The sequence below is a fragment of the Molothrus aeneus genome, chromosome 1, assembly GCF_037042795.1.
Source record: "Molothrus aeneus isolate 106 chromosome 1, BPBGC_Maene_1.0, whole genome shotgun sequence".
In the NCBI taxonomy this organism is placed as follows: domain Eukaryota; kingdom Metazoa; phylum Chordata; class Aves; order Passeriformes; family Icteridae; genus Molothrus; species Molothrus aeneus.
The window spans coordinates 149,253,682-149,278,511 of NC_089646.1; the positions used below are offsets into that span (position 1 = coordinate 149,253,682).

The 24,830-nt window shown below is 38.1% G+C and overlaps 1 protein-coding gene across 1 annotated transcript in view; it reads right to left on the reverse strand.

The window, feature by feature from the left end:
* Window positions 1–24,830, reverse strand: part of TRAPPC9 (trafficking protein particle complex subunit 9) — a 448,574-nt gene that overhangs the window by 371,125 nt on the left and 52,619 nt on the right. The window contains exons 12-16 of the mRNA XM_066566744.1: window positions 24,387–24,472; window positions 17,107–17,233; window positions 15,438–15,570; window positions 13,595–13,758; window positions 6,569–6,721 (exon numbers count right to left, since the gene is read on the reverse strand). Coding sequence (XP_066422841.1) covers window positions 6,569–6,721; window positions 13,595–13,758; window positions 15,438–15,570; window positions 17,107–17,233; window positions 24,387–24,472 — 663 coding nt within the window. The remainder of the gene's footprint in view (window positions 1–6,568; window positions 6,722–13,594; window positions 13,759–15,437; window positions 15,571–17,106; window positions 17,234–24,386; window positions 24,473–24,830) is intronic.

The following is a 24,830-nucleotide window of genomic DNA, read 5'->3' on the forward strand; positions in this document are numbered from 1 at the left end:
GAAAAGGCCTCAGAGATCACTGAGTCCTCCAGCCTGTGACCAGACATCACCACATCCATCAGATCAGAGCCCGGGTGCCACATCCAGTCCTTCCTGAAACACCTCCAGGGATGGAGGCTCCACCACCACCTTGGGCAGCCCATCCCAGGGAGGGCAGGGGGGGCTGCTGGCCTGGAGCAGGATCCCCTCCTGCAGCCCAGGGATGTTCCTGGGGGTGTTCTGCCCCTCTGCTCTGCTCTGGGGCTCCCAACATCAAAAGGATTTGGAGCTGCTGGACCAGTTCCAAAGGAGGCATCAAAGATGCTCAAAGGGCTGGGATGCTTCTGCTCTGGAGACAGCCTGGGAGAGCTGGAGCTGGGCAGCCTGGAGAAGAGAAGGCTCTGGGGAAAACTCAGAGCCCCTTCAGGGCCTAAAAGGGATCCAAGAGAGCTGCAGAGGGACTTTTTGCAAGGCCATGGAGTGACAAGACAAGGGGGGTGGCATCAAACTGACAAGGAGAAATTCTTTATCCAGAGCATGATGAGGCCCTGGTACAGGTTGCCCAGAGAATTTGTGGATGCCCCATCCCTGGAAGTGTTCAAGGCCAGGTTGGATGGGGCTTGGAGCAACCTGTGATAGTGGAAGGTGTCCCTGCCCATGGCAGGGAGGTGGAATGAGATGATCTTGAAGGTCCCTTTCAATCCAAACCATTCTATGATGCTATGTCACAGAATAATAGAGCTTTTGGAAAGTACACAGCTTGATCATAACATATGAAAACTAACTGCCACTTCAACCCATTTGTTTATTTTGTCAACTCTTGCCTGATTGAAATTTCAAAACAAAAGTCTCTTGGTAGGCAGTATCTCATAAGAGCACTGTAACAGCTTTGAAGTACTTTAAACATGCAGAAAAATAGAAAAAAAAATAACTTGAGACAGGAGACAGACTCTGCTTGCTGAACTTGAATGTCTTTTATTTATTTCCCCTAGAAAAAGAGAACTGTATTCTCATGATGTGTGCAGAATTCTAGAAACTTGCTGTGTGCAGCAACAAAGAGTAGAATAACTCCAGAACACAGAGTTTGAGGCAATATAATCCACCCTTCACACTTCAGGTGGGCACTGAGATGCAGCTCCTTCCCTCTCTCAGAAATGTGCTCAGGACCATCACAGGAGGGAGCCCAGGCAGCAGCACTCCAGGCAAAGTTCCTGGGAATGCAGCAGCTCTCTGGCTCAGCCAACATGAACCAGACTTGAGCCCTTCTTTGAAACCCCATTACCTTTGAAGACAATAATTAACAATAACAAATGCACTGTAAGCAAGGATTTATGTCCTGAGGTTGTTGAACTGAACTAAAATTGGAAGACAAATTTACAATAAGGGTGAATGCAGTGAAAGAGAACAAATGAAGTGTAAAGAAGTACATAATAAACAGTAGAGATTATGTATGCAGATTACATTAGATGCTAAAATAAAGTGCCCCAGCAAAGGAACAGTATAAAAGGATGGCAGGTTTATTGGCCTGTATATGCCAATAATCAATTTATTGTTATTTGCCTCATGTCTGTCCTAGTTATTTACATTGTAAAGATTTGGGGTCTGAAACTCCAACTCTCTGTGTATTTGTGCAGTGGCTGCAGTACTATGGCACTTAGATACTGTTAAAAAATCCCACCCTGTATTAGTCAAATCATGAGACAAGATGATTTATCAGGTTTAAAGTGCAGTGGCAAGAGAAGAGGACACCTTATCTTCTATAAGCACTAAAGCTGGAATTCAAGAAGAATTCTGTAGTTCTCAAAAAAATTAAGAATATTTTTTAAAGTTACACAGTGATGAATTTATGGAGGACACAGAAGCATTTGTATTTTTAAAAAGTAGAACAAAAGGGGAAAAACCCTCATTTACTCATTTCAACAGTACAACCAAACTGGCATCTTCAAACTGCAGAGACAAAAAAAAACTTCTTAGAAATGAAGTCACTTCAAAAGAATACTCAGAATAATTAAATGTAATAAAGGCTACTAAGCAGAGTAACATGGAAATGATAATACTGCAACATCTCTGAGGACCCCATCATCATCATCACTGATACCATTATCCTAATAGAGTCCTCCAGGCTACTTAGTTTCTTGGAAGAACTGTCAAGAGAACATTTAAATTTCAAACCAGGTATCATTCAAAAAAAAAAAAAAAAAAAAAAAAGAAGTAAGTGCAGGGACATTTTAAAGCATATAAAATCTGGCCATTAAAGCAGAAAAACAACAGAGGGAGTATGAAAAATACACTGGTCTTGCATACCAATCTTAAAAAATATTCAAGATTAGTGCTCCTAGAAATATGCTATTATTGCTCTGCAACCTTTTTCCCCATCGAGTGATGCCTTCAGTTTTAGCTTTCATATTTCCAGATTCGGTACTGCATTAGTGTATAACTCTGAACTTCATATAAAGTGCTAGCAAGTTCTCCTCACAGCTTAGTCAGACAAAACAATCCTTGTCCAGCCCCAGAACCAAGGATGCTATTGCAGCTTCAGGCCCAAAAAGTGCAAACAACAGAGAATTGAGGAGAGCAAACTGGGAGGATGAGACTTCATAACCTGAAACTGTAATTAGACAATTAACCCCAATGTGTAAATGGACCAAAACTTAGAAAAGTGGGAAAACTTGTGACCCTGAGTCCATCTTGGGTGGAGCCATGGCCAGGCCTTTGCACTGCCCAAGGTGTGTCCTTTAAAGGCCTTTTTAATAAATCCCTGCTTTATTCTTTTAACACTGCCTGGCCTCTGTTCTAGGCAGCCTCTCCAGGCATCAAGAGAAAGGAAGGAGAGACTTAAGGCACAGGTTTGCTTCTCTCTCAATGTGTAATTAATTAGTTCCTTTGATGAGTTTATGAATTTAAATATTCTCACACTTGTCTTCAGGTTCCCTACACAGGGAATAAATGAACATTAACATTCTACATAATGAAGTACTCATTGCAAATTAATTCATTAACTTTAAAAAACTCTGTCCCCACCTAACAGGAGCTTTGTTAAAAGCCTCAAATGAGTCACTGTGTACAATACAAGAAAGAGCAGCTTTTGTTCTCACCCCATTTTTAGTGCCAGGGAAATGCTGAATTTCAGAAACTGCAGTATAATAGCTGGAAAGGGGAATTCATTATGCTCATAATGTGAATACCCTGTTGACCTTTTTAGTCACCTTAACAGGTGACAGAGATCTCAGTGCTTCAGCTGCTTGCACCTGGCTGCACCAAGCACATCAAGGGCTTCCCCCTGCCTCACCCAGTGTAGCAACCTCAGAATCAAATTAAATGCTCATGTTGACCTTCTCAGCCAGAGGAGGAACCCTGAACCATCCAGCTGAGGGACAAGAGATCCAAAATTTCACTAAGATTTGTAGCAAACATGAATCTCCCTGCATGGATCTCCCAAATCTTGGTCAACTGGCTTTAAGGCATGGAACCACAGAATTGTTAAGGTTGGAAAAAACCTTGAAGATCATCCTTGTTTAACTCTCAGCCCAGCACCACCATCATGTTCACCACTAAACCACGTCCCCAAGTGTCACATCCACACATTTTTTGGAACACTTTCAGGGCTGGTGAAGCTGGTGAACAGGGCAGGCTGTTCCAAGGTTTTCCAACCATTTCAGTGAAGAAATGTTTCCTAACATCCAGTCTAAACATCCCCTGCTGCAACTTGAGCCCATTCCTCTCGTCTTTTGCTACCTGGGAGAAAAGACCAACACCCAATAAAATGACAAAATTCAGCATAAATAAATGGGGGGAAAGAATCCTAAATTTATACATGCAGCAAGAGGCTCTCAGGATATAATTTTTGTTAAGAAGCAACATCATGGAATTGTGGTTCACACATTCATGAATCTCCCAAATCAATGTTCAGCAACAGTCAAAAAAGCAAATGATAGATTTTGCATTACCCCATGATTGTAGAGACAGTAATCTAAAACAAAGAGCACCATTAGGTCATCACATGAACATATAAATCAGCTTTCAGTGTGTACAGCCTCCTTCAAACAGACAGAACTGAGAGTTCAAAAGGGACAAGGCTGACATTGGAACAGTTCCCATAGCAGGGACAACTAAATCAACAGTTAGAAATCCCCAGTCTGCTGTGACAATACCCTGGGAAAATGCATCAAATCACTGCAGGAACCATGTTGAGAAGATGTCCTGTTACCTCTCTCATGGAATTAAAAACCTGGGAACACAAGGCCACCACTAAATGCAAAGCTGCTAAAAAGTAATTTAGCTGTGACTCTCTTTGCCATGGCGTGTTGTGAAGAGCTGACAGGAAGAATGGAGAATTTTAGGATGGAGAAACCCACTAAGGATAAGTAGAAGTGCCTAGAACCAGAGAAACCATATTCAGCCCTGGAAGCTCCTAAGCTAACAACAGTTAGAGGTCTGGAGGAAAGCAGAAGTACACAATTTTTCCTGTATTTTCCCACTGGAATCTGCTCTTAGCCACTGTCACAGTCAGGATATTGGCTGGATGGTCACTGATCTGATCCTGTACAGCCACTCGTGGTTTTGCCTCCTTAAATCTGGCAAAGCACTCAACATTTTTCTCTGTGAGGCAGCACACCATCAACACACCTCAGCAATTCAGATTGATAACTTGGTTTACTTTCCAATTGGATAAATGTGTATCATCAAAAACATCAGTAATTTATCCCTTCTGCACCATGTCCTGATTATACAGTGCAAAAGGAAACAATTCCAGCAGCAAATGAAAAGACATGGAAGTAAAAATTGCCCTACTAAAGACATTGCTTTTAAGAGACAGAAGTATTTTTGATCATCATTGTAAATGTAGTTGGTCTTCAAAATAAAAAGGTACCACAGTACCCTATGATTAAAAGTCTTGTCATAGTTGCCATTGATTTTTCTAGCTCTTTACTGTTCTTCCCATCAGGCTCTTACCTCCTCTTTGGAAACTTCAGCATTTGTAAAGTTAAAAGCAATATATAAAAAATAAAGTAGCAACTAAATTTTCAATATACTTAACATCCCTAATAACACTTTCAAAGGACAGAGAGTACACAGCACCCACAGATACCAAAGTTCCAATGAAGCAGGAATGGATCCTACTCCTTTGTCATCACTAAATGAGGAAAGATAGAATTGCTTCAGCTGCACAACCTTTAGAGAAGCAGGAGGTAATAGTAGGGTAAAAATAGTGTTGAAAGATTTTGTTCATCTGTGGCCCCATAAGAGCTGGATGCAGTTGAACAGAGGCCAAAATCCAAATCCCAAATCCCACAAGTGTTCAATGTCCATATCATGAAGTATGTTATCTTCACCTCCTACAGAATATTTGGGGTTTATGTTATTTCATCAGAAAAGCTCCCAGACAAGTGCAGCTTCAGAGCTTTTTGGAAACTGGGGAAATGAAGGAAATTTTCCATATATTTGTGTGCTTATATATCTATATATACATATTTACTATGAAATCTCACTTGCTATGAAGAGGAATTTCTCAAAGTTCAATTCCCTGGCACCTGTGTCTTCACAATGTCAGGGTGTGCTCTCCCTTCACTATCAGCATTTTCAACAAGCTCTAAACTGAACTGCAGTGTAGCAACACTGTAGAGTTTGTGCAGTAAAGTTTTAAAATATTTTGAAAGTATCTTTATATTTTACATTAGGGAGGTTTCAAAACCAAAATCTTTCAGTCATTACTAACAACTACTATAATTTTTGTCTAAATGCATTTGCAAGGTAACTCACAGAAATCATTCCTATTCAACCTGAATAAGCTCTGCATGTAATTTTGTTGTATTCTTCTGTACTGAAAGATTACTTATAAAGGTAATGCAGACCTGCAAGTGGATCCTGGGAAAAAATCCAAATAAAAGGGAATTTTTAAATACAGGACTATCTTGTTTTATCAAGGTAATTTAATCAGTGCAAACATATCAGACAAAGGAAAAAATACAGAGTAGAGTAATTACTCCAGAAAGACTGTGTGTTTATTAGAAAAAGGAAATCCTTATTACAAGTATCTGGTACTTGTAATTCCAAATAATTCTAATAGAAGCAAACACTGCGGCTTCCTTTTATTCAAAATAAGTTTAAACACATGGCACTTTCTCTGCAGTACAAATATTAGGGGGATTCTGCCTTAAATTTCAATCTGTCACTTTAGGCAAAACTGCACTCAGCAATTATTCAGAATTCTACAATCCTGGATAATTAAATATTCAACTCAATGCTATTTTTCTTTAAACCCTACTAAAGTTTGTGAAATATTTTTATTTACCTTTATAATGTAAGGATGCAAAAAGATACCTCAAAACCACCAAAAATATTTTAAAAGGCAACAGGGCAAGGTCTCCTGATGGGGAAGCTGGGCCAGACTCTCATGGCCACAGCTCTCTCAAAAAATCACCCTTCAACCTGCAGAGCTCAGCCAAGGGTTGACTTTGCTTTACAAGACACAAATACTCAAACATGCAGCCACATCCCAAATCAGTTTAACACAAAGGGCACAGCAATTAGCAAAGTGTTTCCAGCAGCACATACAACCCTCCTAAGCAAGAAGAAATGAAAAACTCACCATCACTGAGATCCTGCAGAAGGTTTTCTTGGCAAGAAAAGTCCAGCTTCACTTTAATGTTTACAACAAATGTTGCAATCTTTCCAGGTTTTAAAGGAAACTGGCAGAGGGTGTCTTCTAGATTCCAACTCAAGAAATCTCCATACAGCTTCTCTGTATCAAAAAAAGTAAATATTTCATAAGCATAAGCCCTGCATTAAGGAAGTTTCAGTTTTGAACTGCTGTAGAGAGTACTAACCAATCTCTCATGTCCTGTTTAAAATCTAAAATATTCAGAATTAATGTATTAAAATTAATGTAGCACTAGAAAAATAGAGAAGTTACTTGGTACTGACGCTGACCTGGAATCATACAGATCACAAAGCTCAAAATATGAATTTATGTGAAGAAGATCACTACCAGGAAAAAAAAAAAAACCCTGCACAATAGGCAGCATTAAATATAAACTTTAAATATAGCCTGCAGGGGTTCTAAATGTTCATGTAGTTTTGAATCCTACACAGTTCAGCTCAGGAGGTGTCACATGAATGCAGAGCACTTTTCATCAAAATAACCCAAACTTAATCAGCTGAAATTCTGAAACAGCTGTAACATCATTCTTCAGTTATTTACTGAGCAATAGAGAAGGCAAAGAGGACTACTGGCCTTCATCCTTTTATAAAGTCCTTTCTTAAAGCTGAGAAGCAGCTTTTTAAAAACCCAATCATGAAGGACGCCAGACAGAATTAGTCAGTGACAAAAGAAAATTTGTTTAATAAATTATTTGTCATTTGTCCACTTGATATAGGGAACAAATTAATTATTAAGTAATTAATGTAATTATTAACTTCTTCCTCATGCCAGAAAATTATACAAGGGGGAAAACCCCAGAATTTACTGTTCATCTACACTGGGTCTTCAGTTTTGGCCAGGGTCAACCCAGCCCCTCCATCAATTCATTCCTATATGCAAGACCAGCCAATGCTAAATACTACAACAAAGTCTATTGGTACAATAAATAATCATGATGGTTTGGCTGGGAGAGCCCTAAAGGTATATTTATTGATTTATTATAGCAATGCATGTTATCACCAAAGTATATTGGAGAATTCTTCTAAAAGCTGATTTAAACACCTTTTGAGCACAACTTTGCATAACAGGGACCACTGAAAGTCACCAAGTTCATCTCTACATCCTCCCAGGCTACTTGGTAAGAACAAGGTAATTAAAATCTGCTGTGATTTCAGAACCTTTCCAAAACCACCCTCTAAGATCCACACGTGAGGGGAACAGGATGGGCAGACTGTCTCAACTACCACAACCTGGAATAAAGGATCTTTCAAAAGCAGCAATCAGAATTCCAGATTATGTCCAAATCATGTTGATTTGCATAGGAACCTTTGGTTTCCCTTTCTAGGAAAAGAAGAAAACAAAGAGAATAATTTTTCCATTAACTTCTACCTAAAAAATAAAAGCTTTGCCTGACAGATATTCTTTTTACAGAGCATCAGATGTTGTCTTGTGTCTTTTCCCACCAAATCAACAGTACAGATTTCTTTATAAAAAAAATAAAGACAAGGTAAAAATAAAAAATCCTCTCAAAAAATTATTTCCTTAATCTCACTTCCACCTCATCTAATGATTTAGCTGGAACCATATGACCACTGATTATTTTCTTCTACTTTCAAGAAAAAAAAGTAAGTTAATAAGTATGGCATTCTCTATCCCTTTTTCCTGTTAAGTAAAAATCCAATATGCTCAAGGAGTGTTTTCCCTCAGTGTAAACAAAGAAGGGCATATCCCAGGCAGTGGAGCACCAAACTCTTTCCAAAATGTGTTTTCATTAAGTAAGAGATCTATTTGAAGACATTACAAGTGAAAAGACTTTTGAAGTGAGAACAGCCCTTGCAGATACTTTCTAATTAACACCAGTAATTACTACACAAGATCTAAATGCTGCAGGTAAAATCTAAGCTGTAGATGTGGAGAAACAGCTAATTTATATTTATCTGACTCTTGGTTATAGTTTAACAATGTTGACCTAGTTCAGTAATCAGCATTACAGTGAATTTTACTCTGGCTTCAGACCTCAATTCAGTGGAAGGCTGAACTGGGGCAAGCCTGCATTCAGCTCTTTCTCAAGCCCAAAATTTGTGTTTAGCAAACAAGTTACAAGCAACTGTTTTCAGGAGTTGCAAATAGAACCTGTTTCGTTTTACTGGGTGCTAAATCACTAAAATCCTAACAAATATCACATAAAAGCTTATCCAGAAACTAACATTGGGTCATCCTAGACCACTCTAACTTTTAACAGATATTAAGGTCTGCCAAAGAAAAAGTCCACACTGATATTTTGCATAGAGAAACTTGGTAGAAAAGTCTTCTGACAACACAAGAACCTCAATTCTTTTCAATTTTAAATCCCCTGGTAAATCTGGCTTTTTGCTATAGTTTATTTTATAAACTCAAAATAACTATCAGTTCTAAATGCACAGGCATTGCCATTCACACATTTTAACTTCTCCTAGACTTGGTGGATAGAAATGAACCTGCAGGACTTGTTATGCTCTTTCCAATGAGATAAAACATTTAGGAAGGAAAGAAGTTATTGCACAGAAGCAATTGTGTCCAGAGCAGAGTGGGAATATGTGAGAGGAACAACTCTGCAGACACCAAAGGTCAGTGGAGAAGGAGGGGCAGGAGATGCTCCAGGTGCCAGAGCTGAGATTCCCCTGCAGCCAGGGAAGGACTTCTCTCCCTGAACAGCAGCAGGAGCAAGGTGGGATGAGCTGAGAGCAGCCCCCAAACCCCCTCCTGGAAAACCTGGGAAAGAGGGAGTGTTGGGAAGAGGTGTTTTCAAGATATATTTTACTTTCAATATATATTTTATATACATTTTATATTTTACTTTAATATATTTATATATATATTTTCAAGATATTTCACACTTCTTATTATCCTGTCCAATTTTCTTAGCAATAAAATTAAATTAATATCCCCAAGGTGAGTCTGTTTTGCCTGTGACAGTGATCCATGAATGATCTCTGCTGGTCCTTAATCCATGAGATTTTCATTATATTTTCTTCTCTCTAGCCATTTGTGAAGGGAGTGACAGAGCAGCTTTGATGGTGTCTGACACCCAGCCAGGGCCAACCCACTCCAATAACCCAACTCCAATTTAAAAGAATTTACCAAGTTTTCTTTAGCAAAAAAAAGGTAAATAGATCTAGTCCTGGATATTCACAGATCTTCCTGAACCTCAAAGTAGATTTTTCATTTGTGCTCTGGCAGATGTGTTCAAAGGCCATGGGAAGAATGCAGCTGGACAAGTGAACCTGTTTCTCTGCATTTAAATTCCTGAGGTCTGTCACTGCTAGGAAAGATGAGTGAGGATTTGGCTTCATCCAGGTTCATTCCATGTGTGTAGCTGGGCTCACCACTCGTGCTAAGATTGCCAAGTGGGCTCTTGTCAAGTCTCAAGTCTGAAAACACCAGGGTTATATTTGCCCCTCAGTGGATCAAATAGTGGGTTTATCACAGCATTTTGACTGCACTCCCTTATCTGAGACATAACAAGCCTCTAAAAAAAGCTGACTGGAGCCAAAGGGAAAGCATCCAGCTCTGCACAGGTCATCTTTCCAAAAAAAGGATTAAACTGTCTGACCCGGTGAGGGACACTGTAAGGTGACACAGAGCTGACCCTGACAGCATGGACATGTGATGTCCAACCTACAGATGCCCCAGCCTGGCTCAGGGGTGCAGTGAGACACTAAAAGCCATGACAGACATGTCTATTGTGGCAGCCTGACAAGTGCCTCTTGCTGATCTGCCTCAGGATCTGTTCTGTAACACGGAGCTGCTGAAGGACTCAGAACCCTGGGATGTCCTTCATGAACTGCACAGGGGGAGCTGCAAGCCCTTATTTATCTGAGGGCCAGAGCAGAAAACCCAAAGAGCTGCACCTGATGGTGACAGAAGAGAGGTAAGGGAAGGCAAGTGTGACATTCTTACCTCCAGAGGTTCTCATTAAGGTGACACCACCCACAACAATGCCAGAGGAGTTGGTTTCCTCAGGGACAGTGACTGGCTATAAATCCAACAACAGTAAAAAAGAGAATGTTTGCCATTTACAGCACTCATCTTTGTGCTAAAAGCTGTGGCTCCAGAAACAGAAAGTAGGGAAATGGGTCAGGCAGGCAGCAGCTGCAAGAGATTCACAACTGCCAAGACAAAAAGAACCAAAGGAAATGGGGTTTAACAAAAGATGACTGAAAGCTCTTTGTGTTTGGCTGGAATTGGCCAAAGCTTCTCATGGGCTCCTGAGCTGACTGGCAAGATGTGGTCAGGCAAATGAAGGTGACCACCAGCTCTCAAGGACACCTTGAGCAGTTTGAACAGGGACATTTCAGTACAGAACCACCAAGGGACAACTTCTTAACACGCTCTGGACACCTGCACATGCTCTCAACTTGATGTGGAACACCAGGAGTTTGTGTGGCTGTTAGAGATGGTTTAATGCCCTGTCCCCAGGAGTTCCTGCATGTATTCATGACCAAAAGGAGCTGCTGACATTACAAACTTTTGGTTCCCTGTTGGCCACCAGAATCCCATCTCACTGTATTGTCAGCCCAGCCTCATCCATTTGTATCAATTTAGGGTCATAACTCAAATGGAAGAGAGCCCATGAAAAAGGGCAAAGGTTCATCCCCGACACAAGAAAGACCTGTTGGAAAAAGTCAAGAAGGGGCACTAAGTTGATCACAACACCTCTGCAATGAAGACTGAGAGAGCTGAGGTTGTTCATCCTGGGGAAGAGAAGGCTCTGGGTGGATCTTAAAGCCCTGTCCAGTGCCTAAAGGAGGTCCAAGAGAGCTGGAGATGGACTTTGGACAGAGCATGTAGTGACAGAACAAGGGGGAATGGCTTCAAACTGATAGAGAACAAGTTTAACTTAAGTATTGGGAAGAAATTCTTTACTGTGAGGGTGGTGAGGCCCTGGCACAGGTTTCCCAGAGAAGCTGTGACTGCCCCATCCCTGGAAGTGTTCAAGGTCAGGCTGGATGGGGCTCTGAGCAACCTGGAATAGTGGAAGGTGTCCCTGCCCATGGCAGGAGAACTGGAAGTCCAAGGTTTTTAAGGTCCTTTCCCACCCAAACCATGACTGATTCTATGACACTGCAATACCTCCATGCAATCACATTTGAAATAACATAATTATTGTATACTTAATGTAGACTATTATTTCTTCTAATTAGCCTTTTCCAGTGCTTTACATTGTTTCCACAGCAGTCATTTAAAGAGTCACACTTAAGTTTCTTTTTCTCCTCCAGTAACACAGTTCATCTCTAGCACACAGCTCCAAATACAGGGGTGCATTTCACTTCTGTGAGACAATGCAAGAAACTGAACATTCTGCTTGACAGGACCCTGGATCACCTTAAGTTCTGCTTTCAAAAGAAGGTTAAGATGATTTCCAGAGGTCCCTGCCAGACATTTCTGATTGCATGATTCTGATGGCACAGTTCTCATACTGCCAGAACAAATATCATTCAGTGCCTCTCAAAACTCACTTCTGTTTTTCTGAGAGAAGGACTTAAGTTGCATTTTTTGAGTATGCATGCTTATAGCTTTCTCATCAGAAATTTTCCTTTTTCTGATAATATGCCTAATAACATTAAAGGCACTGTCAGATACACAAAGGGGCTTCATCACAAACATCTTTGATAGAGAAAGAAAATACAGGATGAAGCTCAATTAAAAGTTTTACTGAACCTAGAGGTGAGTGCATCAACTATTCTCCTTTTCCCCCACTGCTTTTAACAAAAGTTGTCATGCAGAGATGGTGATTTTAAAGTTGGCATGAATCTCTTTTTCAACATTGTGAACCCATTAACTGTGTAATGTTACATACAAAAATTCTGATTAACATGTGACTCACAGGCCCATATATTCCACTATTCAATACATAAATTTCTCCATTTCACCTGAGTGCTGTATTTGGCCTCTCCACTCCATACATGCAGCCCCTGGCCCAGGAGGAGCATGTTGAAATTTCTGAAATAAGAACTGTACGTCATCATAGGTTTCAGCTCCTAAAACTATTCCTGGTAACAAGTCTCAGACCAAAAATCTATTTTGAGATGATTGGCAACTCCTATTCTCTGAGGTTGTGGAGAAAGGGATACTCTGTTATAAAAAAATCAGAAGCTTGAGTACTGAAATGAACAGAAATCACAAGGTATCACACTGCATTTTAATGCTTTGGCACTGACAGAATAAAACCTGCAATAAAATAAGGTATTTCTACTGTCAGTAAAGATTATGTGCTTGTCACCTGCAGTGCTTCTGTTAAGATCATTTTCATAACAATCCCTCAGAGGACAAACCAAAAAAAAAATACATCACAAAACAAAAGCAGGACTCACCTATCAGACCATTTTTAATACTAACATGGACAGAGCATTTCAACAGAATTAAGTGTACACAGGGGATGTGCTGTATTTCATCCAGAGCTTCAATTATTCTTTTTACTCACAATAGTTTATTTTATTTATTGCCTTGTCTTTTAAAGTCTTCTCTCTATTTTTTTTCCTTACTGCTCACTGAGTAAGACAGAAACAGGCTTATTTACTTCCACTCCCTCAAGTAGGACAACATTACTGCTAATAGTAATTTATTTAATGAACTAATCAGCATATTTAGACATAAGGAGAAAATAATTTAAACCCAAGATTCTTTCTCATTACAAGTAATTGCCTCAGGATTCTTTCCCCAAGTAACACTGAAATTAAATTTAGATTTGCAAAAAGCAGATGACCCTTTAACACAGGGATGGTTCTACAATTTCCTTCATCTTTCTACATTTTCTTACATTCTCTTTCATTTCTATATTTCTACAATAAAATCAAACTTAATTATTCCAGCTCTGTAATGGGGATTATGATATTTATTCTAAACTGACCTAAAAGAAGTATAACACAAATAATCTCCCTTTCAACAGAGAAGAACTCAGGATAAATATTTCCCAATGTAAATCAGTATACACACCCTTGGTGTTGACTGTTTTTGCTGTCACCTCCAGTTTCTCCAAAGGTTCTGTTCCAATATTTTCTAATTTAATGATGAGCTGCTGGGTCTCTCCATTGTACAGCTGGACAGATACATTAGTGGAGATTTCATCCCCTGAAGAAGGCTGAAGTGTATGAGCAGACCTACAAAATGTGACAAACAAATCATTATGATGAAAATGTTAAAAGCCTGTCCTGGTTACTCTATTCACTATTTTTTTGGAAGACTCAGAAACTACTGCTGAAGACACTAAATAACATTTTCCATTCCCATTTTTAGAACCATTGAGGACCAAAATTAATAATTTATGCATGAGACAAGTCAAATTTTAAGCAATATAGAAGGCATATTCTAACTCTGAAAGCTTGTTAAAATACCTGCAAAAACTGTAAGGAAGGGGAAAGGAAAAAAATATCAAGAGCAGGTTGTTGTATTTGCAGGGTTCCCAGACAAAGGGAGGAATGATGAATGTGACTCCATGTTCTTAGCAGGCTAATTTCTTATTTTATGACACTATATTATATTAAAAATACTAAACTAAACTATACTAAAGAATACAGAAAGGATACAGAAAGAAGGCTAAAAGATAAAGAAGACTCATGACTCTTTCCAGAGCCTCAACACAACTTGGCCATGATTGGTCATTAAGTTAAAAGAATTCACATGAAACCAATGAAATAATCACCTGTGGGTAAACAATGTCCAAACACATTCCAAAGAAGCAAAACACAGGAGAAGCAAATCACATAATTATTGTTTTCCTTTTTCTCTGAGGCTTCTCAGCTTCCCAGGAGCAAAATCCTGGGCAAGGGATTTTTCCAGAAAATGTGATGGTGACAGCAGGTCACTACAAGGAGCAGGTTCAGTGGACAGTGCAGGGCAGAAACCTCACAGCAGTGGATCCAGGGAAAAAATTCCCAGTGTGAAAGGTGGAACAGTGCCTAGAGATGAACTCTTTGGAGCAGGAATGAGAGAAGGAGGTTGCAGAACAAGACAGATGGGCAGAAGTTCCACTCCTGACTGCACTTTCTGTGCTAATGCAGAGTGGTCAGAAGGCATTGAGGATACAAGGACAGAAGTTACTGAGATTAATGACCAATAATTCCACTTCTTTTTGCAGGTATGCCTGCCATCCTTCCCTTTGATCCTGTCCTTCCTTACCACAAGACAAGCAGCCTCCACAAACAGGAGCAGATTTCAGTCTTTCAGAACAGATCTGTGACAAGGACTTCAACCAAGTATTTTTTGATCATTCAGAAAGTGCTGTCATGTACTGTTAGCATTTCAGGACCCTGAAATTTGAGCATGTGGAGTGAAAGGGAAGAAGGAATTTCTCTTTTCCCCCTTATATTGAGACAAAAGTATCATGGAATTGCATACTAAAAAGCAAAACAAATTATGTTTTCAGTTACTGTATAAATGTACATGTAGTTATTAGTGATTCTTCTTCTGTATATTTTTCTCTCTTATTTTTTCCTTTCTTCTGTGATAATTGATCTGAACTAACAGTCACAACTGGACTGAATTGCTAAGATATAAACAGTGAATTCTTGGCTTGATTCATCCCTCTTTGCCCAAAACCAAAGTTTTGAGCACAAAAAATATTGCAAAATTATTTCTGCATATTTCTGTGAAATCCCATGGTTTCAAGCAGTAAAACAAAAAATTCAGGTTTGTATTCTAAAGCAAATAATGCAGACTTAGATTATGTCCTGTTTTACTCAAGTATTGATGATACACTCAGGTGGAAAAGCTTTTATTCAGCATGTGACTAACACTTAAATACAACCTAATAAAATCATCATTTAATTTAATTTTTCACCTTGGAAGGGAGGTGCTGATCTGCAGCCTTGGCAAAGCTGGAATGACTTCAACAGTGCAGCCATTGGTCTTCACTCCTGGCAGATTGTCCAGAAGGCAATCACTGAAGACTCCAAAAACTGAAGTGTGATAACCTGATTTTTAGAAGAAAACACCAGTTATGTTGTGAATTGTACTGTTTTCTGGTAGGTCTAAAAGTACCCAAACCACCACCTTCTCCACAGGAAAATCTTCTCAGGACACATAATATGTACAGGACTTTCAAACCCCTGAAATAACAACATTAACAACTACCTGACAATGTACAAACAAAACATGGTCACCTCTGCATCTGTGGCATGTAAAATAAAATAAATTGTAAAGAACTTCTGATTTCTACAATGAATTACAGTAACTTCTGCAGAATTCTTTACAAGATCAACATCACAAGTCATAGCATGGACACCATTTTATACCTGTCACCAAATTCCTTGGGGCACATAAAACATGTCAACCTTCAACATACATTCCCTATTTCCTCTGAAAAATGTTTACAGGAAAGAATCTCAACTACATCCAGAAGGATAAAAGAATCCTAAAGGAAATTATTAATGGAAAAAATATGCATGCATGAACACAAACACCTGCCATGAAAGACTACAACTTCTGAAAGTTCAATTTAGTAGAAAAATACCTCTCCACTGATTCCTTACCAGGCAATATTTATGAGTTATATCTGAAGGAAAATTTGATACATTGACAAACAAAAAGCTGCCAAGTACAGAAATCAACTCCTCTACTTGCAATACATTTTTAGTATGTGGAACTCAAAAGGAGACAACTACAGTACAAATGTTCTGAATGCTTTGATGCTATTCTGTATTTACTGAAATAGTTTCTGAGAAAGAAAAAATCACATGAAAAACTGTTTTATGAGCAGACACAAAAGCACTTAAGAAGAACTCAGTGAGATCAGCTTCTTCAAGTTCAAAGTCATCCTCTTTTAGAGATTAGCTTTACCAAAATGGTTCTTATCCTGTATCCTAACTTTGCATTCCAGGAAGACATATTTAAAAATGTGATTTGATAAGATGATTCACTCCTACTACATGTTGAATCCATCCTCTCCACATATGCCTCCTTTTCTAGGTCTGCTAGCCTTTTGTAAAAGCCCTTTAATTTTCTTCCTTACTACAAACACGGTTTTATTTAGGCTTATTAATGAAATGATATCTTGACTGCAACAGGCCATACACCCTGGCTAAATTGTTTCCACAGAAGCAATCTGCAAAAATTCCTGTAATCTTACATGAACATGATTAATTAAGGGGAAAAAAAACCTGCAAGATTATCTTCTGCATTCTTAAGAAAAAAGTTCAAGTAATCCTCCTCAGAAGCTTTCCAAATGAAAGCATTAATAAAGGGGAGCTGGAGTTCATTATCCTCTTCCTCTCACACATGAGATACTCCAAGAATGTGCTGGTTACTGCTGCTGCAGCCAAGTGATTCATCAGGCTGTTTTTAATGAAGCCTGGTGCAGGGAACAGATTCCCTGTGTTCCTTTTTTCCTTTCCTGACTGAGGAGAATTCAGAGTGGCGGACACACACGTGGCAAACAAAGCCATGCAAGCCACAGGGGTGGAAAACTCAGGTTGTTCTGCCAACAAGGAGTGAGTGGAGCCATCCCTTACCATTGACAGTGATCTGCCCTGTGGTTTGGGGAACACCAACCAGAGTCACAGGATAGAGCCCAGATTCTGCAGGGAGGGAAAGGGCAGCAGGCAGAGACTCAAATTCTACTCCAGTTGTCAAGAGACCCTGAAAAAACACAATACACAGATAAATCCATTTATGATATACACTTACATTTTTATGCTACATACTTATATTTTAATCCCATGCTTTACATCAGCCAAACTTTTATGATTTATTCCAATTTACTCATAGCAGTTATTCTGGGGTTTGAGTTGCAGTGACTGCAGCGTGCATCCAGAATTACAGCAGGATTTGCATTCAACATGGAAATGTGTTCCAGGAACTCAGCTGGGAATGAAGTATGAAAAACTAATAAAAATTTACACTCAAGCACAGTAAAAAAATCACAGATATCATCTGCATGGTGCTGTTTTGTACCTACATTTAATTGTACCTGTGACTTTAACTTGAATATTTGATAGATAGTGGAAATCAAATCACTGTCTATCAAAATTTGATAGATTGTGGAAATCACAGGACTTGCTTAGCTTTGATTACATGCCCAAAATATGTTTTCTAAGAGGAAAAAAAATTATATTTACAGATAACAGGGCAAGTCTAGCTTAACCATCCAACCTAAATATTTCAGTGAGTTGGAATAATGCATTCATTTTGCTGAACTGATCCTCTCAAGCCTAAATGCCTGCAGTTACTCCCTTAGTGTCAGAGAAATCTTTTAGCATTCTAAATTTAAAACATAGGACAAAATGAGAAATTAAGCAGAAAAAAAATCATTGAAGAAATTTCTGAGCACAGCATTACTGTTCTTAGTAGACTGGGGCTTTTCTTTATGCTTGGTTAATGAATTGAAGATGCTTGAACATAGAATATGCTGTTAAAAGTAAACTTGATTTTGGAAAATATATAAATCCAAGTTACCTGTTGTTTTTCTACACACATATTTCTTTTTATTTTTGAATAAAGATGCTACAAAATCTCCATCAATAAAAGCAGTAAGCACAACTGGATTAAATCTTAACTCTGTGTGGATGCCTAATGAGAACTGAGAACCCTGTTAAAGAGGAACATACTTTTGAGACATGAAAAAACTCACAGTTTGAGCCACAGAAAAACATATCCAAAATCTTTAAAATCTCTGTTCTAGCAATTACTTCTTTGTAGACTTGACACTCTTGAGACAACACCTAATTCACCCAAAGCTACTCTGGCTTTGTGGAAAGCTGCATTAGAGAACTCTGTCCTTGAGGCTGCATAAAATTCCATTTTACCATTGCACTCGAATTGTAAATAAATATTCTGTCACACCCTCATTTCTACTGAATTTTTGTTTTCCTCCCATTTCATCCACAAAAATCCAAGTAAAACCTAACTTTGTCTTTCTTTATATTCAGCACCCAGTGTATCAGAGCACTGAGACTCTTTGATTCCCACATTAATCCTTCCAGTGAGATTCACCCCACAGAAATGGGATGAACATTCTCTCTTTAACACTGATGTAGCCTCAATTTTCACCACAATTCTGCTGCTTTTGCTTTGGCTGAAGCAAACCTTAGAACACAAAAAAAAAGCTGACCCCATACACTCTCCAGAATTCACTTTTAAAACTGGTACAGAAGGCTTTAAGACTTTATTTTAGTCTCAAAACCACTGATCTATCACTTGGCTTAATATTCAAATACATTTGAATTATTCAGGATTCACCTCAAATAAAAACTTTCATCCAAGGACTTCAAGTCCTGCAAAATCAGTGATAAAAAACCCACAAACCCTCCAGTGTCTTGTTTACTATCAGCTGTAGCAAATGTAAATAAAAAACTGGCAGGGACCCCTAAATATTCTCTGATATGTAATGCAAACCTTGAAAACAAAGGGACTTTTTAGAGAACAAACACAATTTAAATGCACTAAGCACACACTGTGCCTGGACTAGAAATTGAAGAGCTTCAAGTGAACTAATACAAAATCAAGAAAGCAGCATTCAATTCCTCCCCTTTCAGAGTTCTACTGATCAGTAAAACTTCCAGGTTTTGAAAAGTAAAGACATTAAGAAAACATTAAAACTCATCAAAATGGGGGAAAAAAATCAATATAAAAATCAACTAAACTTCAGATTTCCAGACATAAATTGAAATCAAGATACTTACCCTTAAAACTTAGGCCACACAAGTGAGTTTTAAAAGACAGTGACACATCTTAGAATGTCTGAAAGACGATTTCAAGAGCACAATTTGCTGAATTGCACAATTCTGCGATATTTGCCCAACATTGCCCTCTGGTGCCTGAACTTTTGCAGTTTAACATTGAAAACCCAACCAAGGCTGAAGTACTCTCACATCCATTAACTAAAAAATTTCAGCCACACCACTAAAAGTAGGGAAATATGTTCGATTTCTTTGCCTGAGAGTTATTATTACTTTATTTCAAGTAGTAATATCTAGTAATCATTTAGTCACCACTTGGTAATCATTTCTCTTTTTGACCCTACAGGAATATATCATCCAAATCCAAGGTTTCCTCCATATGAGTCATGCACACAAAAAAAAGTTTACATTTCTTTGTATTCTTATAAAACAATTTAAATTGTCTTAGAGAGAATGTATGCATGCTTTTATCACAGCATGTCTTTCAATCACTTCAGATCTCATTTTAGTTTTAGAGGAACAAAACAACTTGCATGTAAAAGGCAGCATTTGGGGATGCTGTTAAAATAACAGGAGTATGTAACTGCTTTTTTTAGGCTTTACTTACCAATCCCAAACTGCAATCATTCTTTTTTTAAAGTAACACGACCTTCAAAGTTACTTTCCATGCTGAACATAGTTGTATACCATGTTATCAAATACTTTACACAAAAACTGTCAAATATTTATTTTAAAGGAAAATTTCCCTACTATTTCTAATATGGTTATTTCAGGCAGACCTAGAAGAACGCCAAACACAACCATTTTTATTCTTTTCCCCCCTTCACCTTTCTGTATACATTCTTGACTAAAACATTCTCCACTAAATGTAGTGTAGCAGTAATTAAACATTCTCTCAAGACAGCAGAAACAGCAAAAGATGTGAACTCAGGAAAAAGCAGTTCATGGAAACAATTTAAACCATCATAAGCAAAGTTGTGGGACTGATTATACATTCAGATTTATCAATATTTTAGATGCTCTTTTTAAACATCAATGTAGAGCTCTTGACTAATAGCAAAATTTTCAAGTTTTTTAAAAAAAGCAATGGCCATTCTTAAAGCATTGTTAATCAAAATACCAGAGCTGATTGTGTTCAAATAAATACAGGTCCCAAACAGAAGGAGAACCACAGAAAAATTCTTGAATAATGACAAAGTATTGTAAATTATAATATTCTCATGGGTTAGGGGGTAACATTTTTTTTGTTTCTTGACATTTATTTATTAAATACAGACAGATCTACTGTCTGTAGATCTTGTAGCTTTCTTGGAACCGTGGTTGTATTTTCTACAGTAAGAGCAGAGAAAATGCTTTCCCTCAATACATAATATTAGTTCAAAATTTCTCAATTTTTGGGGTTTTTTGCTTTTAATAAGAAACTTGATAAAAAAAGATGAAAAAGTAGTTAAAATCTTAGAGAACTTAACATTTTGCACTGCATCTTCATATGTATTTTAGTAGTAAATCTCCCCAGATTGTACTGTGATTTGCTGCTTTAAGCATTTGTCTCAAGATACAAAATAAATCCACAGGAGATTTCCCAGAATTCTTTAGATTGTTTTGGAAGGCCTGAAATGTGAAGATCATTTTTTTCCTGCAGAGAAAACTGCAGTAATGGCAGTAACATCAGAACAAACTGCAAAAGGGCTGGAGGCCATCACTCAGAGATCTAAACAAGGCTGTACAGAAATCAACATTCCTGGCAGGAAAGGTGAAGTGGTGGCACAGATGTGCAGCTGAACATCCCATCTCCAGGTGAGCTGCACCCCAGCACCACCATGGCAAGAATATTCTGTCTAATCCATCCCAGCCACTTCTGGTTAGGCTCATTTTTGTCTCTCATTCTGCTGATTTAAGGTACCTGCTGAGTTTTATTAAAGCATTTGTTCTGATCAACCCCAAGATCTCTCCTACTTCACTTTATTGCTCACACAATTGTGGGAGCTAATCACTTCCATGCTCCATGACTGCACATTTTCATTTGTCATTTTACAAACACTACTGCACTTTCCATTAGACCAGCTTTCTAACTATATGGACAAAATAGAAACATGAAATAGAAAAAGACAGAAAATGAACACAAAAATGGGACAGGAATGAAGAATAGGTACCTAATTGAAGTCCCAGATCAGGAATATTCATGACAGGAAATTAACAGTAAAAACAAAAAAAATGGGCCAAGATCCTTGAGAACAATAAAATATAATAACAAAAGAAAATCAATTGTTTAGGGTTAATCATCAGAGCAACACTAATCAAAGTCTTATGTCCTCAGTCTCATATCAAGCCTAGAAATTCAATGCCTTTTACTTAAGCACACCTCAATTAACCTACATGGACACAGCATTAATACTTCAATTAATGAAAAAGCTCTGGAAGCCTTTCCATGGGGAATCATTCTCCTTAACAACCTGTGCTCAATGCTAACTTGTTTACCATCACAACAGAAATTCAACAAACAGAGAGACACAGTAGGAAAAGTACCATGGCAAAAGCTTGCATTTCATTTAACATGAAATGAGTAATTTATCAGAACAACAAATCTAAATTGAGGGAAAGGGGGAAATTTTAATAAATAAATATGACTGTAGATTTCAGTACAGTTATATATTGGTGAATGGTGGAGCATGGAAAGGATGAAGAAAAATTAAAGCAAGCAATGGAAAACTCAAAGATGATTGGAAACAAGCCTGAATGATCTTGCAAAGGTGAGGTGCTGAGTCAGGCAGGAGGAAAAAAGTCATGGGAAAAACAAGTTGAAACTGCCACTAAATGACAGAAAAGGATACACTTGCTATGAAACTGAGTCAGTGAGAGTAAATAATCTGAAAGAATCTGATAGGTGATGAGAAATCAGACAAGAAAAGGGTATGGGAACTGCAGGCATGGGTACATGTTAATAATAAAACACACCATTTTAAAATATTAACCAGCCCTCTGAATTATTCAAATGAAAACAGAGGAGTTTATTCTTATGATAAAGTAATGCCTATTTCCACATTCCAGAAAGTTCACAGATGAGACTGGAAAACCAACAACTTAGGTTGGAAAGAAATTGTAGAGGTCATCCTGTTCAGCCCAGTGCTCAAAGCAGGGGTAGCTTTGGTGGTAGTTTGGGTTTTTCCCATCCTGTTCACTCAAGTTTTAAAGATTTCTAAAGATGGAAGTCTCAGGTTCTCTCTGGACAAGCAGTCCCAGTGTATGATCCCCCTCCTGCCTGGGAAAAGGGAGTTTTTACCAGGAAGTTTCCCAAGGCTGCAGCTCCTTCCCTGACTCTCTGGGCACCTTTGGGAAGAGCCCAGCTCTGCTTTTGCTGCACTTTCCCATTTTGGGATTGAGCAGAGCAGTAGGAATTACCCCAATATTCTCCTCCTCTACAGGCTGAACAGATGTCAGTGTTTTTGTCATTTGGGCAGCTCCCAACTGGCCTCAGTTCCAAAGAAATTGTCTCTAAAATTCCAAATCAAGGGGAACAAGCACTTTCCTCAACTTGCTACAGTCTTGATAAAGATACAAATCTACCAAAATCAACCAATTTCTCCAAGTAAGGCCACATTAGTGAGGAGCAGAATTTCTCAAAGCACTGACTAGAGTTACATTAATCACTTCAAAGATTTGCATCAGGTTGGCAAATTAATTCCTCTTGTGCTTTCCACTGGAACTGGAATTCAGTGGTAATTCCAAGACAGAACTTTATCACAACAATAGTAAAGAGAAGTATTGGTGCTACTATAATTAATTTGCTCAGGGAATGCATGTTGTGCAGATCTACACAAATAACTGCATTCTGAATTCTGGAGTGCATGTAAGCACTCAGAAGGAATTTCCTCATTAAGAAATTCTCCAAGTTTTTTAAATATATAACAACATCATTACTTACAAAATACAAATTAGACTGTAAATCAAAATGTTCCTAATCAATTAATTCCCACAGAGACCCTTCTGATGTGCAGCTTTACAACTACTTTTTCTATTAATGCCTAAAAAATTTGAATACTTCTGTGAGGGTGAGAGAAAATGCTGCTGGAGAAAGTGGCATGTTAGCATCCAAGAATTAATTTTATTGTGCTATAAAAACAGAATCTTTGGGTAGTTCACTTCCCATTGAAAAGCACTTTATTATATGTGGTTTATTATCAGTAATTTAGGTCAACTTGTTTGACTAGACACTGCAGTAGACATATCAATAAAAACAAAACCCAAACAAAAAATCATGAGTAAATAAATGTACACTGATTCAATTAGCTTGACAGAACAAAGGGATGTGATTTATATTTAAAGCAATACTAAAGGAAAAGATATTTAACAGAAAGGAAAACACTGGATTAGGACTGAGTGGATATTAAGTTGGTCTCGTAGTTACAGAACTTTTAACCTTTAAATTGGTAACAATTTTTTAAAATCCTGTTAGATGGAATAAAGAAAGGAAAAAAACCCCACAGTTTCCTTTTTTTCAGGATACACTACAAGCAGCCAGCTGAAATAGAGAGCTTAGGCTTGATCCTTCTAACCTCACATATTTCTCCAGTGGTTTGGCCTTTTTTTTCACTCCCTTCTGATCATCTGATATTAGAGTGTTTTCAAATAACATAAATCACTGGGAACAAGAAATCTAGGAGCTGAAGTTTTTATTAAAACCCAAAGCTTCTCAGATCTAAGTAGTTTAGTTCATCAGGTTTTTAAATTGTGGTCAAAATGGGAATTTGGAAAGCAAGGATGAATGCAGACTTTTAAACAACAGTAGCAAGGGTACAGTAATTATTAGGTTTTGGGTATAATTATTACTTGAAAACCACTCTATGTAAATCATGTAGCAGGAGTTTTACTCAATGCAGAAATGTACAGAACTGATTTATGGGTAAAGCATTTAAATACTCTGAGTTGCAGAGATTTTTCTTTTCAATACCTCATCATCAAAAATATGAGAAAATTGATAACACCACACTGTTAAACTGAGGTTATGCTGGCTTAAACCATATTTAAGGAATATTTACACAAAAACTATTAGAAAGTCCAAATGAGATTTTTCTTCAGAAAAATAGCAGGAAGAGAAGATTTTGGAGGATGCATACCATGTTTTCTACTCGGAGCTCAAAAGGCATAGGGTTGTACACCATCAGCTGAACTTCACACACATCTCCCTGGACCCACTGGAAGTCTGCAAGGAACAATCACAAAATTAAGGCAGGAACTACCTAATCTTAGGGTTGTAAATAAACAGCAGCAGCTGAGCTGTCAGATTGCTATAATACTTCATAAGTCTCTATAATCTTCACAGCCCAAGTCCTGCTCAAGAGCATTGTGTGACACAAGATGTAAATCCCAGGCAAAGCAAGAGGTGAAGGGACTGGAAATGTTCATTAACACAGCAAGAGTGCTCCAAAGACCCAATGCTTCATTGGCAAAATTAACTCAGGCAGCAATTCAAAACACTACTTCAACACATCCTTCATGTTCAACACTTAAAGGTTTCCATAATTGGAGTTTTGTGGAGTGCACATGGCCTTGGCATTGGA